At 37.3% G+C, this 19,181-nt stretch overlaps 1 protein-coding gene across 1 annotated transcript; it reads left to right on the forward strand.

Moving 5' to 3' along the window:
- GCLM (glutamate-cysteine ligase modifier subunit) lies at window positions 1-17,056 on the forward strand. The gene is made up of 7 exons (XM_072419863.1): window positions 1-330; window positions 5,271-5,336; window positions 9,431-9,515; window positions 11,016-11,072; window positions 13,211-13,413; window positions 14,025-14,139; window positions 14,587-17,056. Exons 1-7 carry the CDS (start codon window positions 211-213, stop codon window positions 14,757-14,759), a joined length of 819 nt encoding a protein of 272 aa, XP_072275964.1. The 5' UTR covers window positions 1-210; the 3' UTR covers window positions 14,760-17,056.
- Window positions 17,057-19,181: the final 2,125 nt, after the last annotated feature.

Below are 19,181 nucleotides of genomic sequence, written 5' to 3' on the forward strand. Positions count from 1 at the left end.
TGTGAGGCGCACATGTCTCGGTGCCCGGGGCTGGCAGGGAGCGGGGTTGCTGGTGACTCACTGTTACGCAGCACTTTTATTGTAGAGTCATCGTGCGTGGTGCAGCTTTTATAGCAGCGGGAGGTGCAGCCCCGGTGAGCAGTCAGAGTACGGCAAAGGAACGAACAGGAGCAGCTCAGCCTTCTATACACACTGACACAGCACCGAGACATGGGCACCGACACTGCCAGGAGCCTGCTGGCCGCAGCCTGCACACTCAACCTGCACACCGGCAACCTGATGAACTGGGGCCGCCTGAAGAAGAAATGCCCTGTCAGCCCTGGTGAGGAGGTAAGTCACCCCCAGTGCCACCCAATGACCTTATCATCTAAAATCTACAAAAAAGTCAGAATGGCAGTAACTTATGTGATTTTCGTACATTTCTTATTCCTGACACTTTACATGAAGATGTGAAATGTGCAATATTGGGCTGTCACCTCCTTAATTGTAAGCTCTTCGGGGCAGGGGCCTCTCCTCCTGTGTCTGTCATTTGCAACCCCTATTTAACCCCTATTTAAACAGCGCTGTGTAATATGTTGGTGCTATATAAATCCTGTATAATAATAATAGTAATATGTGCCCATACCATACTGCCCACTGCCCACTGCCCACACTGCCCATACACGGAGCAATAGGGATAACAGACACAGAATAAATAATCAGGACTTCTAATCCAGTTTTACCCAACCATTCCTTGGGGTCTATTTATAAAGTAGGGAATCTGACATTCACTAAAGTATTCCCTGGTGAGTCAATCACTGTAATTACAAGCGTGGACCTGGAAGATTCAACACCAGGGTATATTTCATTGAATATCAGATTAACTGATTCATGAATAGACCGCTTGTGTCAAATGATTGCTTTCTAGGGAAGGATGACCAGGAATGTACATTTTGATTGATCTTATGTTGTTTCATCTTTCCTGATCATTAGTTGGTGAACTTTACATAATTATTCTGCTCTTTTTGATTCTCCCCTCCTATTGTGTGTTACTTCCTCCACCTCTTAGATGGTAAGCTCTTTGGGGCAGGGTCCTCTCCTCCTGTGTCACAGTCTGTATCAGTCTGTCATTTGCAACCCCTGTTTAATGTACAGTGCTGCGTAATATGTTGGCGCTATTTAAATCTTGTTTAATTATAATAATAATTTGAATGTAAAGGGGAATATTATATATATATATATATATATATATATGTATATATAGTGTGTACACACACGAGTGTGTGTGTAAACAGCCTCGTGTTTTTATAAATCTATATCTTTGTGTTGTATTTATACACATACAGTTATGCAACACAATGGGGGTGGTGCCATCTCTCAGGACTCACCCATTGGCTGTCAGTAGACACACCCACTTATGGGTGATCTTTTCCCTGGAGATAAGTGCATGCAATGATAAGCATGGCTGTCTATGTGATGAGCAGTACAGTAGCAGATATCATTGAAGGCACATTTATTTCTGTAGGATGTATGAAGAGCTGATATATGCCTGGTGTTATATAGTGTGTGACACCCGCATAGTATTACCGGAGTCTGATGACCAAGTGTCCCCGGGATGGCACATTATTATAAAACTGTAATTATATAGCGCCAACATATCATGGAATGCTGTACAATAAATAGGGGTTGCAGACAGATACAATGACATAGGAGGAGAAGACCCTGCCCAAACGAGCTTACAATCTACCAGGGTGTTACATATAGCTGTATCGTCTGATGTATCATAATCTCTTGTGATCTGTATAACAATACTGAGTTTCATTATCAAGTTATCTTGATATTTGTGATGTGCTCACTTTGTATTCATAGCTCCCTCTAACAATTGGGCACACTGCAGTAAAGAGTTATGAGAGTTTCTAATTCTTTACTAATTGTTTCACAACCAATCAAAATCATTTCAGCTTGATACATTTTGTTTGGATGTTATATAAAGCAGCAGTTGTCAACCCGTGGTCTCGCAGGCTCAGATCTGCAATGGGAGAGTGGGTGGGTTTATGATGTCACTATGGGGGAGGTTTCTCCCCTTTGAGTGACACCTGGCTCCCCGCGCATGCGCGGTCAGCAACCAGTAATAATAGAGGTCCACCGGACCAAAAAGGTTGGCGACCACGGATATGAAAGGATCATATCTAAGAGAAATTCTGTGTGGCAATGGTTTCTTTTAAAATTTAAGATGTCCCTCCTTTTCTCAGAAAAGTGTACAGACCTCACCTCTTGATCTGCCCCAACCATTACATGTGTGGTGTACATGGGCATTAAAAATAATGGACGAGTGGTTTTTCCTTTTTTATTTTCCTGCATGCACTGCTTGGAACTGCTGCACCCCAAACTAATATTTCCCCAATTCCAACAAACATATCTGTGATTGTTCCCCATCAGGTTGTCTTATGGGATCTGAGCTTGAATGGAGACACAGACTCTCTGAGAATGTGTAAATGGTTGGGGTGTTTGATCGCTTATGATTCTAAATGTAGATTTATTTTTCCAGACATAGGGATAGAGTGATTGAGGATTGTTTAATCTCTACATTTAGCAGTACATCAAACTTTAATAAGTTGGTGAAGCTGTTAGTTTTACTTTCCATAGTCACTTCCTCTGTCAGGATGACTTGCTGTTTTTTCTTGTCTTATAGTCAGTGCTTTTCAATTAACAATATTTCTTAAGCACAGTACTATGTGCTGTGTATTGCATGCATATTTCTGTAGGTACATTTTTTTTTAATTAAAGAAGAATTCTGATATTATTGTTTTTTGTTTAGGTCTTTGAATAAAATTAAAAAATGTAATAATATATTGCTTTCAGAATCATTGAGAGCTGCATATTTTCATACTGGCCGATTTCCTAATCCAGACAGCCAGATAATATATGCATTTATCTTGGATCTGGCATACGAATACAAAGTCAGCCTAATTTTTAGCTCCAATACTACTCCTGAATGAAGAAATGAATTAAAAGTTGAAGAAAAAGTTGGACCAGGCGGAGTGTTTTTTTTTTTTCTAATAGCATTTATATTTATTTTGCAGAAGTTTTTATTATTGGGGTGTATGTTAGAGGAGTTACTAGGAAATAAGTGGACCTTGCATTTTCATGTAACTGCTGCTTTAACATCAGTGGGATGTTGTAGGTGATCAGCTGTACTGCACCACTGCAGTATCACATGAAAAACAGTAAATAAGATTTAATTGGCAACAAATACTAAAATCTGACAGCATTACTCCAATAATCTGGAGTCACCTAGCAATCCAATGGCACTATGCCTGAACCAGGTAGTGTATTTGAGCGCTACAAACTTAAAGGCAACTGCAGATCCTTCTTCTTGATCCTGAGAGGACCCATCTGCCAGTCAACCAGTAGGAAGTCCCCATGTCACAGTGTGCATGGCATAGACACCTAAGAAGTACCCCACCTCCTATAAACGGGAGAGAGAAGACTTAGGACTGGAGTGTCATATAACTACACTTTTAGTGAGTAAAAGAACATTTTAGGAACGGTATTTTTTAAATTTTTTTTATAGAGATGAGGGAGGTGACTGACAAGCTATTACTATAATTACATCAGTTATAACTCGCAACAATTGTACATACAGGAGGAAGATTAACATGGAATGTAACTCTCGTTTAAAAAAAAAGGCTGTTGAGAAAGATTTTTTAGGACAGAAAGGACTGTGTAAATATCTTCTGTCAAAGATCATTCTGCCTGCATGTCGGCTCCTTGTTCTGATATGTACACTGGGAGGCACATGTGCAGAAGTAACCTCGGTGCCTGTTCATGGCTTTACATCAAATTATAATACCACTATGGTGGGGGAAATATAAAAGCAACCAAGGCTAAGCTGTTTCAGAGATTAGGGCTCTGGAGCTGTCATATTGTCTTTTTGTAAAATATTTTGATTGTCAGATAACTTAGAAATGTTACAACAATTCCATTGGTTTGTTGTAATTATATTATTTAAAATATAGAAAAATCACCCATAAATTTGACCATTGCTCAATTGCGTTGTTGATGATTGGTAAATATTTGTATATTGGCAACCATCTATGTAGACAGACAGACCTTATGGCATAAAAGAGATGAGCTGCCAACCAACCACCACACAAGTGTTATTAGACCTGTATTCACACTGTAGGTTATTCCTTACTACTACACACTTGTGTAAATAGGCTGTAAGTAGAACATTTCAGTGTGCTAGCTAGTGATAAAATCATTTGGAGCAGCAATTTGGTTGTTTTTTGTAAATATACTATTATTATTTTTGTGTTATACAGCACATGGAGCAGTTTGTCACCTTGGTTTACAGTAAAGTTTTCTTAGCACAGTTTTTACTTCCTGCATTTGACCATTGTTCATTTCTAATTACTGTCATGGATATAAAAAATTGTAATGAGTCGCATGATCCCGTATACTTAGACCTATAGTAGTCAGATATGTGCATACAAAAACCATGACCATAGGACATGTGCCAGTATTACACATATAAAGAGTATAAAAATTAACCGCCTTGCCTTGAATAAAACTCTACCTAAGCATTAACTTCAACTTGTCAATCATTATTGCTGAGTCTGTTGTTTTTAATCAACATTGAGATAAGAAGATCAAAAGTTCTGGCCGCATAGAAATAGGTTATTACAAACCGTAAAACAAAAAGGGTTTTATTGTCATTTACTTTCCATTTATCCCTTTCTTTTGTATATCCTTAAAGAAAGCTTGCATGTACAGAAACGCAGCAGACAGCTTAGTGCTACCTTATCTTGGGAGAGCAATAGCAATTTACTCTTGACTAAAGTTTTCCACCCTGACTTTAAAAAGGTTACGTTAAAGTTGGTAAATTCTTGGCAACTTTCAAGCTATTTCAACAACTGAACAACAAGGAATCGGACATATGATTTAAAGTGGTTGTCTTAAAGCAAGGAATTTGCCAACCACAAATTGGATCCCTATCCTGAATTTGATCATTTGATCTTTCCAATCAAAAAACACTCGGGCTGTCTCAATCCCATCTCCTTGCACTCCGTCAAAACCACCAATTTCCACATTTAAATTGCTGCAAAGTTGTCAGCCAATCCTTTAGAATAAGTTTAGCATTGGAGACGTTAATTAAATCCCTATTAGAAACGCGACCATCACTTTAAACAAGCTGCCAGTGGGCTTTATTGGTATGCACTAGACATTACGTAATATACTGTGTAGTTCTTATGATTCATTTTTGTTTACTAAAGTATTTTTCTTTACAGTTGGGTGATTGCATAAAGATTACACTGAATGAATGGAGTTCAAAAGCTAGTCCAGAACATGTTCAGGTAATCATTGTTTACATCTATGCTCTTATCTGGTGGATGAATAATCCAGGTTGTGTTTTTATTTTCATTCCCTGGGGGCTGGCCACATAGTTATGGTTTTGTTTTCCTCTGGTTTTGGTTTTGGTCTTGGTCTTGTTGCCCTTAAAGATACTTGCTATATCTACAATGTCTGTTTAAGTGTACTCGTAAGATAAGATCACAAAATTTACAATAAAAAAGTAGAAAAAAACATTTCTAACTCTTCCTGAAATTATTCCTAGGCTTCAAATGATCACATAGAATTACATTTTTCGACCACAGTTTGGGTGAGCTGCTAAGGAAATATTGTTTACATCTACTCCTGTATTTTATACAGGTTGACATTCAAAAAATCCAGCCATCGATAATCCGGATCCTTCAGATTTCTGCTATGGATTTTGGAGCGCATTTTCAAATTTACACTGTTTTCGGAGGCACCGTTTATGTTTTGATGGTGCTGTATTCCAGACAGAATCAGCTGTTGGGTCTTGCTTTCCTGCTCATTCCTTCTCATTTATTTGCTGCTTTATAGCCCCATTATGGATTCAGCATGCATTTAAATGATTGTACAGATAGTCATTTTCTGTTAAATGTATACGTCATATATACCGGTAAAAAATGCGGAATTTCTTTAAAATCTGGCACTCCTCAGGTTCAGGGGTTACCGGATTTTTGAATGTCAACCTGTACAAAACTGGCAAACAAGGTAACTATTTGCTCTTCAATCACTTTCATATTCTAGAATGCCAAGTTTATTCTCCCAGTGGTATACCTTAATTACTAGGCCTAGAAGCAGCAATGTGCAACCATTCCCGGGTTCCCGGATCAGCTCGGCCTCATACCTCTTCCTATGAATTTAAACCTACGATGGACAAATTTGTCAAGTAGACTAATACTAAAAATGGACAGTGTGGAGTTTTCAATCACAGTTAATCATGATGTGCAGTGTTGGATTGTGGGCTGCTAGGTACTGTACATGACGGATAATTCATGCAATGTTCCATCAGAATAAGGTTTGGCTTACCAATTCAACCAACAGCGGGTTTACAGTCGGTGGCCAAAGCCAAGGTCATTGGAGCTCCCCACTTTTTTGGTAAACAAATTCAGAAGGCAGATGCATGCTAACTACACGTGGTATGCCCTATTTGGCTACAAATTAACATGCAAAATGCTTTGTGATTTCTTGGTCAACTTAATGATTTGGTAAACGTGTATCTGTTAAATATTAGTTAGATAGTTAAGAGTCTTTTAAATATATGAGAATTTTTAAGTTGCCTAGAAACACATCTATGTTTATCGTGTGTGAAACCTGTTGCTTAACTAGTAATCTGCATTTTGCCTTCAATCTAAGGAACGTTCTGGGAATTCTTAGTCTTAGAAACATTGTGCATGAAGTCTTTATAGTTTGTGTTATTGCTAGCATTGTTTTGAATATAGGTGGACATGGAGTAGAGTAGGTTTTGTCTGTTCTGTTGCCAGCAGTGTGGTTTATGATTCCAGCTGGCTTCTGAGTGTATTTGCAAATCAATATGGGTGGAAGCCCAGTTAAGGCTTTTGTTACTTTACAACAGTTTATTTCATGTTCCACTACAATACAGTCCCATTGATGTCCCATTGTGAGACATCAGCCCTTCTTTAGTGGCCCCTGTTTATTCCTACCTTCAAAAAAATCTATGAGCTTTGGTGCTATAAGTACTGGGGATTCACTAATATATTACTATTAGATTCTGATTCTTCGGGGTGGTGTTTATCTTTTTAGATTTTGTTCTGGAAATGTGAGCAAGAATGTACATTTGGCTGCAGTAGTTCAGTCCAACCCAAACTGGCTGTCCGGTTACTTATATTTACCTGAAATTCAGTTTACCTGGTTTAGTTGGCTCTCCTGCCTTTTAAGAAAAACTGTGTGTTCCAGTTATTTGCATGTAATACATATTTTATTAATCTCAAAAAGACAATACAGGAAAACTTTTAACACCCAAGATAACCCTTGTGTTAAAGCTTCCTTGTGCACTGTAATAGTAAATAAACTGAGGCTTGGCGTTCTTTGGTGTCTAATATGCCCCCGGTAAGTTAGATTTGGAGCCTTACATTCAATAGTGTCTAACTTTCAGGGGGCATGTCCGATGACATTGGAGAGCACTGCTCCTTACACAGCAAGGCCAGCTCTGCTGCATGATGGTAAAGGACAGACCTTAATATGGCCATGGGTGCCTTTGCTAATACAACTATCCTAATTTACCCTTATATTATACAGGGGATCTGTTGTCATAAGTTTTTTATGAAAGGTGCATGGATTAGGGATTTATGTGAAGAACAAGAAAAAGTAGTATTTATGTAGGAATGTAATTGACCTCCCTGCACGTTATCTGCAGTAGATGGAATGCTGCTTATACAGCATAGCTGTTTTGGCAGTAGCATTTAAGTAAATTGCCAAATTCATGTGTATACTAATTCTGCATTGGAAGGACAGGCTATGACCTTTGGAGTATTGTTACTTTGTGCTGCATAACACAAGTATTCAGATTTTGCTTTTGAGCAAAATTTTGGCTTAAAACTAAATAACAAAATATATTTAACTTTGGCTCCAATCCCATGTGATTTCAGCCTTAGTATTGACAAAGGCAAACATCAAAGCAGTAAAGGCCTGCGTCTTTTCTTTGTGGGGAAATGTGGGTATTTTCTCATTTACACATTAACACTGCATTACTTGCTAAAAACATTTTTTCGTTTTGGGGAAGGCAGCCATCACATTCAAGTCTGTAATACATTGCAATTTTGTTCCTTGGGTTTAAAATGCAGTTCTAGGTGATGGGCTTTTTCTTCATCTAAAAAACAGGCGCCCCTTTTAAACCCTAAACTCATTGACTAGCAAGTACCAGTAATTAAGTGTGTTCCCATGGTGTGAGTGTAGTTTTGTTGTCAGGGTTTCCTCTTTACTTGGGTCCTAATTATGTGTATCACTCCATACTTGTTCTACTCCCGCCTTACAACTTTGTGTTTTCTGCACATAAACTAGAATTTCTTGTAGTTGGAAGTGTTCATATCTGCTGTCCATTCCTGAGAGGTTGTCTGCAGTGATGGATAGCTGGTATGCAGCGGGTCTTTTGTTTCAGCCCAGACAGTTATTTTTGCCAAGGTATGGGTTGTCAGTGGGTGTTAGCCAAAAGGGAGGGTTTATTTGTCAACCTTTCTATTGTAATCACTGTTTTGGATCATGCATCAATTGACAATGCCACAGAAATATGTTCTCAAAGTTTTAAGACCATGCTTTATGAAGTTCAACAAAAAGCATGCTTCTAAGAAAAATAGGGTAAATATTCGCAGTTGTGTTTCTCAGGAATTTTTTCTTTTTTTTTTTTTTTCTTTCTCTGGGTCAGCTCTAACCTGTCTTATATTGTTTCTTTATCTTTTTAGGAACAGTTTATAAAAAACAATTAGTGAGATATTATTGGTATACAGCCAACATTGAAACTGTGCTAAAGTCCGAAATCCTACATCATTTTACCTTATTTTCCTGTTTGGTCTGACTCAGGAAGTGATGGGAACTTTCCCTAGCAGGAGGCAAAAGTACAAACAAATCTAATTACAGTTTAAACCCTTTCTCCCCTTAAAAAAAAAAACTTTGTTTTGTCTGACACCCATTGAATGCACAGGAAGTCTGCAGTGATACGTAGGAAAACTTTTGTACACTTCAAAAACTAGTGGATTACTGAGGAATAGCTATAGTATGTTTTCTCTGTACTCTAATGTAGCCAAATGTGGGGTGGAGTGAAAAAAAGGAATGTCCTATGGAGTTTTTAAAGCGCTGCATATTATGTTGGCACTATATAAATACTGTGTAGTAGTAATGTTCTGTCGGCATGCTCACTCTTTCACATCTGTACTGCAGCAGAGTCTCATTTGCTCCCACTGCCAATACTACCTCTTCTTCTAGACTTCTCTGGGGACTACATGAGGCAAATATCAGGAATGCAACATGTTTAGTGCTAATATAATAGGTTCATATGAAAGAGTTAATGAACATGCATCTTCACTTTTGTTTTCCAGTCAATATTTGGTATTTTTTCCCATTTCAGGACTCTTCACAGACCCTAGAGTGTGCTGTTACCCAAGCTATGGAAACCATAAATCCTGAAGAGAGAGAAGAGATGAAAGTATCCGGTAAATACTAACAATAGAAGTATTGTATAAATCACTTGTACCTTACTGTCTATATGGTTTAGATGCTCTTTGCTTTCTACGTGTCTGCACTGACAATGAATAGTCTTAGAGGTAGAAGTGTTATATTTACTAGGAAGAAAGTATTGAATTAAGTAAAATCTGTATTCAGGAATATTAATAATATTGTGGAAGGGAAGGGATTCGGCTAAATGCATCTTGCAGCTGTCCAGTCAAGTGTCTGGAAGGGAAATGTGATGTTTGAGATGTTGTGTTCCCTTATATCCAGTTATGTGAAAACATAAGTACACAACATGGAACTTGCTTACTTATCAACATATTTGAACAAGCAAACATTAAATTTTCATTTACACAGTTCACACAGATAAGGTAATAAAATGAAATAAATGTTTATATGGAAATTCTCTGGTTTGCAGAAAATGTGTTTCCTGTTAGTGTGGCCCAGATATACTATCTTTAATTAAGTTCTCAACACATAATTAAAAGGTTGCCTGGTCTTTGACTATGTTTCATGCATAGTAGTGTCCCTAGCAGTGTCTTGCTCTGATGTTCCCTTTGAAGCGCCCTTTTCTTGGCACACCTCCTATGCAAGTTAAATTGGTGCAATCTTTATTTTTCTGTTGGTAAATCATGCAATTAAATTTGGGGGTTCTTGGAGACTTTTAGCATCAAATGGTTATCACTTGCACTCAATTTGCTAGATGCTCCAGGACAAATATTTCTTATTACCCTTTATAGAATTTTTGACTTGCACAGTACAAATATTTGGTAATCCTTTAGCAGGTTACCAGACCCATAAGCATTCTTTACCTTGATATAATTACACCATATACATAAATAGCAAAGAGAACATTAATATTTCAATAACCAAGGTTGAAAAAGAATAGGTTTCATCTGCATACTCCCTTCAAGGTTCTAATAATTGGCACCTAATCAATTATCTTATAATTCTGGACCACCTAATTCTAATGTTCAGACTGGCAATAAGGTTGCGGTGCAGTTACCACTGCCTCTGAGAGACACTACAAGTAGCATCTTCCCACAGCAGCTCCATAGAGAGAATGAATCGGGGGTGGCAGTGAGCGGTACAGTACTGCTGCCTGCTGTTAATCTGCAGACCCTCATTCTTTAATACCCAGTGCTGCATTGAGTGTGACCAAGCAGTTGGTAAGTTGCCAGCCACTGGGAGCCACATGGGATCACTCATTCCTGAAACTGGTTTCAACTTGCTCCTACTGTTTCCCCTATGACTATATCTTCTTTTTGTATGTAGAGTTTTTTTTTTTCTTTTACCTTGTGTTTAAGGGTTGTGCCTATTTACCTCATATCCTACCTACACACACATCTAAAATATGAATAAATAATATCCGTCTTTAACTTGTAGTGATTTTGTAGCTGTTTTGCAATTATATAATCACCAAAGAACAAGCAAAATACTATTCGTGCTTCTAATATTTGTCTTACATTTTTTGCTCTTTACAGCAAAACTGTTTATCTTAGATTCTGGTGTTTCATCAATCAGGAATGCTGTGGATATGGGTAAGTTAATATAAAGATGAGGATGTTTTATATATAGTTAGTTATGTATGCAAGATAACATAGAAGCCAATGGGTACTTATTATAGACAAAATTCTCTTGTGCTGTTGTATACTGTTGAGGACTTCAAGCCTGACCTCATTTGAACTTTGTCTCGTTTTACACTAAAGCCTTTATTGGTCAGAGAGATGGAAATGGTGATGTAAACCACATTGAAAATAAACAGCTATTTGGCAGATCATGTGGCTGGCTCCAGCACTAAAGACTCAGAGAACACCAAAGATTAGCAAACATATGTTTGTAATGCCGTATACGAGTTCAGATTCCATGAACGCCTGCCAAAAAAGCTTGAAGGCCATTGTTTCTATAGCCTTTGTGATAAAAACAGGGTGGCGAGCTTGATATACTGGGAACAATTGTTTCCTGTGGAATATAATACCATAAAATGGATCAATAGAATTTTGGCCAGCCTTTTCAATTCCGTTACTAATCTATCTACGATATAGGTCTAATCCTTAACTAATGTATAGAAATAGTTACCGAATATAGCCTGAATAAATTACTTTGTGTAACATTTCTGGTTTTGTTTAAAGCAAATTGATAATTTCTCTGTATAGTCACTGTGATGCATTGGAATACCAATCATTTTAAATTTTAGAAAACTTCTAAACTATCTGTAAAACTTTGAATGACATTTGTAAATTTTAAACCAGCATATGCCCCCATCAGCAATGCACCAGCACAAGGACCGTTGCATTGCAGTTTGACACATCATATTTAGTCACTCCCGAGAATATACATGACTATAGACGATTTTCTTGAGCCAAGGTATATGGGCAGCTATACTTGTCCCACTGGTTTTCTCAAGTCACATATTCTATAATCCTTCTTTGTTTAGCTTTGAGGCCTTTGACCTTTGTTTGTCCTTATCTGAACGAGTACTGAAGTTATGGTATGCACATGTCCAAAAGTGATCTGCATTGAGGGAACAAGAATTATGCACAAAACTTTGAGCATTACAACACTTTCATGCGTTCCTGAAAGAATGTAACTTTTTCCCATATAAAATTGAGTGCAAATATGGCTGAAATATCTACACTATATGTGGAAAGGGATGAGGAAGGGGATCTTTAGTTTTAATTTAAAACTGTTCATTATTCTTTACTATTCCATATCCTTTATTTAAACTTTGTATGTAACTTAAAGTTGTCCTACAGCTCCTGAACTCCCTTTCATTGTTTGTAATTAATACTCATTCGTTCCCTCTTCACTTCCTTACATTTTTAATTACAACTTACAACACTCAAATAATTTTATTGCCTAGGTGAAATGTTTCATTCTGTTCTCTCAAAAACTTACAATTACTCACTAGGCAACTTCTACACTCCATTGTAAACATTTATTCTATTTCTTTTACATGCTCAGACATGATACAACTAAAATGCTAGTGCATACCCTGAAAAAGGGATTGCCTTCACTTTCTTTCTTGTTGATAACGGTTACCAATACAAACTTACTACTCTCTTGACTGAGGGCTGAGTGGAGAACCCTTCCTCACTAATTCTAAAATTTAAAAAGAAAGGTGTTTCTTAAAGATATACTTTAAAACTGTCAGGCAAGCAGCCAGTGTAAGGAAGTATTATTTTTGGTAATTGTCACTGTAATTGTAATCTGTCATTGCTTCCTTGTCTGCCAACATACTGTCACCCTCATAGATAGCTCATTCACTTAGCTCTGTTATTTGTTCTTTTAGTAATCTTGTACAGGAAGACCTCTTTTTCTTGTTTCTAGTTCCTGACGGGATTTGCTGAACAACCAAATAAACTTTTCTTAAGGAAAATCTCATATATTGTATTGCAAGTCAGTCTCACTATATCAATTATAATGCAAAGCACCTCCAAATATTGCCAGTTGCCATTACTGTGTCATAGCTGGCATCCTTTATGTAACAACATATCTGTGCAGGGTTCCTAATAAAACAAATTCAGAGGCTGCTTGATTTGATTAATAACAAGCACTAGAAACGCTTGAGAAAGCCATAAGAAAAACATTTTTTCTGTCTGTGCACAAAAATGAATGTATAAAGGTCCTTTATGATAAACCTGATAATCCACTTCTATATCTCTGATTATTCTTCTAGCTTGTTCCACCTTGGCTGTTGCCCAGCTGGATTCAGTCATCATTGCACCACCTCCTTTGGAAGATGGAGTCGTTCTTACCTTGGAGCATTTACAGCCTTACTGGATCGAGCTGGAAAGTCTTGTCAAAGACAATAAAGTTGTTGCTATAGGAACATCGGATTTAGATAAACCATTATTAGAACAGCTTTACCTCTGGGCACAGGTGAGGCTCAGCACCCACCGATCTTCACAGTAGTGAACAAAAAAACATATCCATTTCTTTATATTTTATGGAGGGGGGAGGGGGGGGGGTTGTTGGCATAAAAAAGCAGCACAGAATGTACCTGCGTATTACATCTTATACTTAATTACACCAGGTACTGTCAAACCAGGGATTTTTCAGTTTCCTTAGGGGACTAGGAAGGATTTTGGTGGCGCAAATTGGACCATTCTTTCTCCTGGGTGAGATGTGTGCATAAGCTTCTAAATATTACATGCAGAATTTCTAAAGTATATATTTTATTTCCTGTTGCTTGAACCCAATAGACTTGTATTTTTATCTAATTATGAAGCCTATTAAAGGCCATTTCCTACTTGTGGAGAATATTCTAACATGTTTCAACATACACACCTTGATGTGTTTACCAGGAACTTTATAAGTTTTATGCCCTGTTCAACATAATGCAGGAATACATTTACTATAGGACCAGAATGTTTTTTAGATTTCTTCAATAGTGATATAATTTACATTGTGTAAAAACCTGTTATTTAATAAAAAGTTTTATTAGTAAGGTTAATTTCATGTTAATGGGTTTTTTTTTTTTTTTTTAACAGATAAAGCCAAATAGTAACCAAGTGAATCTTGCTTCATGCTGTATAATGCCTCCTGATTTAACTGCATTTGCAAAGGAGTTTGACATTCAGTTACTAACTCATAGTGATTCTAAAGGTAATTAAGAAAAATGTGTTAATTGATGCTGATATGGCTTCTGTCCCTGCTATGCATGCTTGGCTGTTTTTTTTTTACAATGCCAATCAAGACATGTTCCTTGCCAGATGGCTTTGACCTGTGATTAGCCCTGCAAACTGCAGGGTGGCTGTTGTTGGAGTCCAGTGAGCATTAGAAACAGTACTTGGTATTTTCACTGTACTAGGTACAGGCTAACACAAGTAGTCCTAAATAGATATCTTCAAGACCCTGAGTTAGCCTTTATGTTCTAATATTTTCTTATCACTTGTAGTTGTCATGCAGGTTAGGTACGATCTTGTGATCAATAACACTATGCGTGCTGCATGTACTTGTTAGTTTTTGCATGTTAATAGGTAAGGCTGAGTGTAGGAAGTATTTATCTCATATATAACACATTGTTTCTACATCTCCTTTTTTACAATGCAGAAATCCTGTCTGAAGAAAGTTTTCAAGAAGTTATGAGAGACAGTGTCGATGGTAGTGATGCAGATGCATGGTCTCCTGTATGGATCCTCAGATACTCGGTCATTGTTAAAACCCGAGGGATTATCAAATCTAAAGGATACATTGTGCAAGCAAAGAGGAAAGCTCCCCACTAACCATTTCTCTGGACAAACCACATAAATTTGTACCAGATGTACATAAATCTTCTTTTTTCTTCATTCAAAGAAAGAGATGTTTCTAAGACCAAATGACGGGGACACCCATATCAAAGCAATATTTGCAGCCACTATAATGTTTACAAATTCAGATCTGCCAATGGATAAAAGAAAATATGACAAACACACACATAATTTCAGTTTCCCTGGGCAATTTGTGACCATTGAGGGTCCATTGTGTTCATATTTATTTCACTAGGTGCCTCTGTTTAAATAATTGCTAATGTTGGAGGGAACAGCCTCATGTTCAGGGCATTACTTTTTTTTAACGGAAAAAAAACCTCATCTCCAGAACTTGTGCTGCTGTATTGTTCAATGATTTTGTGTAACGTAACAAGTATACAAGTTTTAACTTAAGTACTGAATACTAATACAACACCCTTCTAATAGCTTTAGAATACCCCGCATGTTAAATGTGGTCTTTTTTTCTAAACTCCTCCACTCAAAACCAATTGGCATTGAGATACATGAGAAGAAACTTGTAATGAGACAAAATGTAGGCAACCACTGATGATATCCTTCTGGAAAATACTAGTTGCCTGACTGCCTCTGATTCCAGAGTCATTGGCCTGCAGTATTAACTCAAACCAGGGTCTGCGTTTCAAAAGGTACCAATGATGCCAAGAGATTAGCAACCTGGCAACTAGCATTTTAGAAGGAAAGGTCAGCAATGGTTGACATATTTCCCCTGGTACAAGTTTTGTTTTGTAAAGACAGGGCAAGGAGAGCCTCCTGACAAACTGATACTTCCTCCTGCATCTTCCTAGAACTCGGCATGCAACAATACCTGGTATTTCTGGGGATGTAGTGAATGTGAATAATTCTAGCAGCCACGTGCCATGCTCCTTGATCAGCCAACACTGTCAATTTTAGTTCAACTTGGAAGGAGAAGTATTGAGGTGATTATAGGGGGCTAGAATAGGCAAGATATCATGTCTCTTTAAACCTTAAAATGGCACCCCCAAAATCTGTTACAAAACTGTTCTGGTTTTCAAGCAGAATATCTACTTGTAAGCTTTTTCTAGCATGCTTGTTTTCAGCATCTAAGAATTATGGAAAGCTCTTCTTGTAAAAAAAAAAAAAAAAAAAGAAACCTTTCTTTGCTTCTATTATCTGGTTTTGGGGTTTTAAGTTATCTACTACATGTTCAAAGTAAACAGTTCTATTAACATTTGTATTTATGCAGGAAGCCTTAATGTACAATGTAAACATTGCACTTTGTTTGAAGGTTATTCCGGTTTTATTGTCCTTATCTCTAAAGCCGTACAATGTTAATATCATGAACTTGGTGCTTACCTGGGAAAACAAGTCTGATTATTTCAGGACCTGACTGACAACTAATTTTTATTTGTCCTGGCTTATATGTGTTGTTTATCACTCCAGTCCTACTATGGTACTGGCTGGAAAATAACTTTACTAAGTTACCTCCCAGTGGGTTCATTCTCTTTTAATGGAGTGTTGTGCACCTCACCAATTTATCACGCGGTAGGGATTGGGCAAACTTTCCTGAGATAGCAAAATTACCTGAATTTTTTTTTTTTTTTTTTTGTGCCCATCAATGTTGAGGTACTATTCATACTGAAATGATCTACTTAGAGGTATCACCGTGCAAAATACTGGAATACAAGGAAACTTACTGTAAAACAAATAGGACTTAAACCTCTTTTTATTAAAAGCCATCTTGGCATAAACCGAAGTAAAGAAATAAAGCTGCTATTACCTTTTAGACAAAGCCAGCTTAATACATATTTGTGGCTGTTGCATTCCAAGTTTGAAATTAACATTTGAGACTGCTGCGGATTTAAAACGTATATTTTAAAGAGATTTTCTTGACCCTCTGCAGTTCATCTAGTCAACTAAGAAGGGAACATACCGTGGGTACGGCTGTTTTCCAACGCGACTGCTGGGTGCAGTAAGTCAATGTGCTTGTACAGGCTGCTGCAAATGTTACAATGTAACTCTCTTAAATCAGATCTTGTTAATATGGTTAAGGTTATTTAATTGTTTAATATGGCTGACTTTATGTATATGAGAACCAAACGTGGTGCCAGAATCTTGTGGCACCAAAATAGTGTATGGTATTATATTAATATGTCATCAAAGAGAACATGTTTATGTATATGTAGTTGATTTTTGTATGAAAATATGTATTGTAAAGCTTGAAATTATTTGTATAAATCACGTTTGGTAATATGCTGTTTGTTCAATAAAAAGGTATTTTTTTTGTTTATGAAAAATGGTGTTTGATGTGTTAAAAAACTAAAATAAAAAAAAGGTATACAGTATATAAAGCTGTAAAGGTGCTACACACACTCAGTAGGTGACTAAACATGCTTCCCGCTTTAATCATCATCCAAAATGTTAGGCAGATGTGTTGTAGGATGAAGCAATATTCAAACCACCAAATGGGTCCTTGATCCCAATAAAGGAAACCTTTATTGAAAATATATAAAGTTGTGTTATTTGACCTCCTTTTGACAAATGCCCCCTCCCGAATTCATTATTTTCCATGTCACTAACTGGGAACAAATATATGGATCAAGTTCTGATTTTACTTGTTGCTTACAGGTTAGAAGTTGACAATGCTTTTACTGCCAGGTAACTAGCATTTTCTGAAGGAGGTCAACTGTCCACAGCCCTGGAGTGAGGCAAAATGAACTGCATGTAAATATATGCAACTTTTATAAAGTTGAGCTGCAATATATGAATGTTTTTGGCTTCAATGTGAGTACAGTCATTGTTTTGGCATCCAAGGTCAGCTGGTAATTGGACATATTTTTTTAAAGGGCTCGGTGCACAAAGCATATATTCATGATTGCAGCACATATCTGCATATCATACTAGCTATAGTTGAACCAAAGCTAAAGACTGGAGCAATACCAATGATTCTTTAATTATCCCAAATATTGTTAGGTTTTAGTAGTGTTATGTTTTTTCCCCTGTTGTGAAGCTGCCTTTGGGTATATCTTTCACTTTCCTGTTATCCGTTAGTGTAGCCCTTTTAGATCACTACCTGTTTGTCCTTTGCCTTAGGCACTACTATCTGTACTATAAGTACAGATTTGATGCAGTCATTGTCTCTTAGGCTAAATACACAACTGGAAACAGTCTTTCATGATTGTTTCCTTTGACAGACAACTGAACTCACTGGAGAGAGGACGGTTGAGCGGCACTCCATTGTGCTCGTCTCACTTGACTTACATAGCATTCGTTCCCAATCATCGTTCATGGATCCGCGGTGATGGATTAATAAATTACATTGGATGATCGCTGTACACAGATCCTCATTTCAGATCCTCACCCCAGTTGAGCACGACCTTGGGCAATGATTATTTGGTATGTGTATGTAGCACATATGTCCTAACCTTCAAACACCTCTACTACTATACAGTGTCATGGACACTCATACTCAGGTCTGTATAATAATGCTTCAATACTATTAGTTGTATTTGGTTCTTGCACCTTACAGTACCATCATCCCCTAAGGGGAAGGTACTTCTCACACAAATAATCATCAGGGAGCATATATTGCAAGGAGCAGAGGTGATTGTGTTATACAGTGTTCTCAACAGACCCTTTTAGCCTGCCTCACTGCCCAGCACTTTTCAGTGTCCACCCAGCTGTTTTCGGGTGGTTACTGAAGAGCTGGGTCACAATACAGGGCTTGCCACCTGGCTGAAAAAAAACTTATATTTACTGCTGGTAGAGGGGTTATCTGACTTGGAGTAGTTTAGCCATTTCTCATTGTAGACTAAAGCTTTAGCTTTATTCCTTTCCTCAATAGATGTCACCAAAAAAATTGATCCTTTTGGAAATTTTAAATTTTAACCTTGAAATATTTGTGTTCTGTAAGATTTATGTATTTTCATGCGTAATAAAAGACTAAACTTGACACGTTTCTGCGAGAACTTTAATAAAGGAAATTACTTGTTCGGTAACTCTGTGGGTTGCCATTTCTGGTCTTTTTAGAAATGCTTTTTGCCTGGCAGTCATAACGATGATCCAATGGTTTAAAAACGTCAGACTTGATCCAAAACCAAAAGGCTCTGATTCTAATTTGTCAGCACTGTGAGTTGGGATATTTCTTGTGTGACCGGTGTACTTTAAAGCAAATGAATAGTAGTCGTGCAAATTTCATATTTTACATTGATAGAAGCTTTAGTCTCCGTTTAGTAGAGTTATTTCAACTGAAAGGAACCTGATGTTCACACAAGATTTTTTTTGTTTGTTCAGCTCATTTACTTTCAATAGTTTTATCACAGGAGTGGTGAGAAAAAATCTAGATTGTAAATTAATTTTTTAACTCCATCATGTGCACACACACTGCACCAAAACCTGCACAGATGGAATTACCCTTTGTGT

Source organism: Pyxicephalus adspersus, chromosome 8 (assembly GCF_032062135.1).
Source record: "Pyxicephalus adspersus chromosome 8, UCB_Pads_2.0, whole genome shotgun sequence".
Taxonomy (NCBI): domain Eukaryota; kingdom Metazoa; phylum Chordata; class Amphibia; order Anura; family Pyxicephalidae; genus Pyxicephalus; species Pyxicephalus adspersus.

Excerpts from the sequence above, each read along its gene's own strand:
- GCLM (XM_072419863.1), top strand. The coding sequence starts at position 211 with ATGGGCACCGACACTGCCAGGAGCCTGCTGGCCGCAGCCTGCACACTC. Across the intron at positions 331-5,270 it reads CTGTCAGCCCTGGTGAGGAG|TTGGGTGATTGCATAAAGAT; the intron begins GTAAGTCACCCC and ends TTTTCTTTACAG. Across the intron at positions 9,516-11,015 it reads AGAAGAGATGAAAGTATCCG|CAAAACTGTTTATCTTAGAT; the intron begins GTAAATACTAAC and ends TGCTCTTTACAG.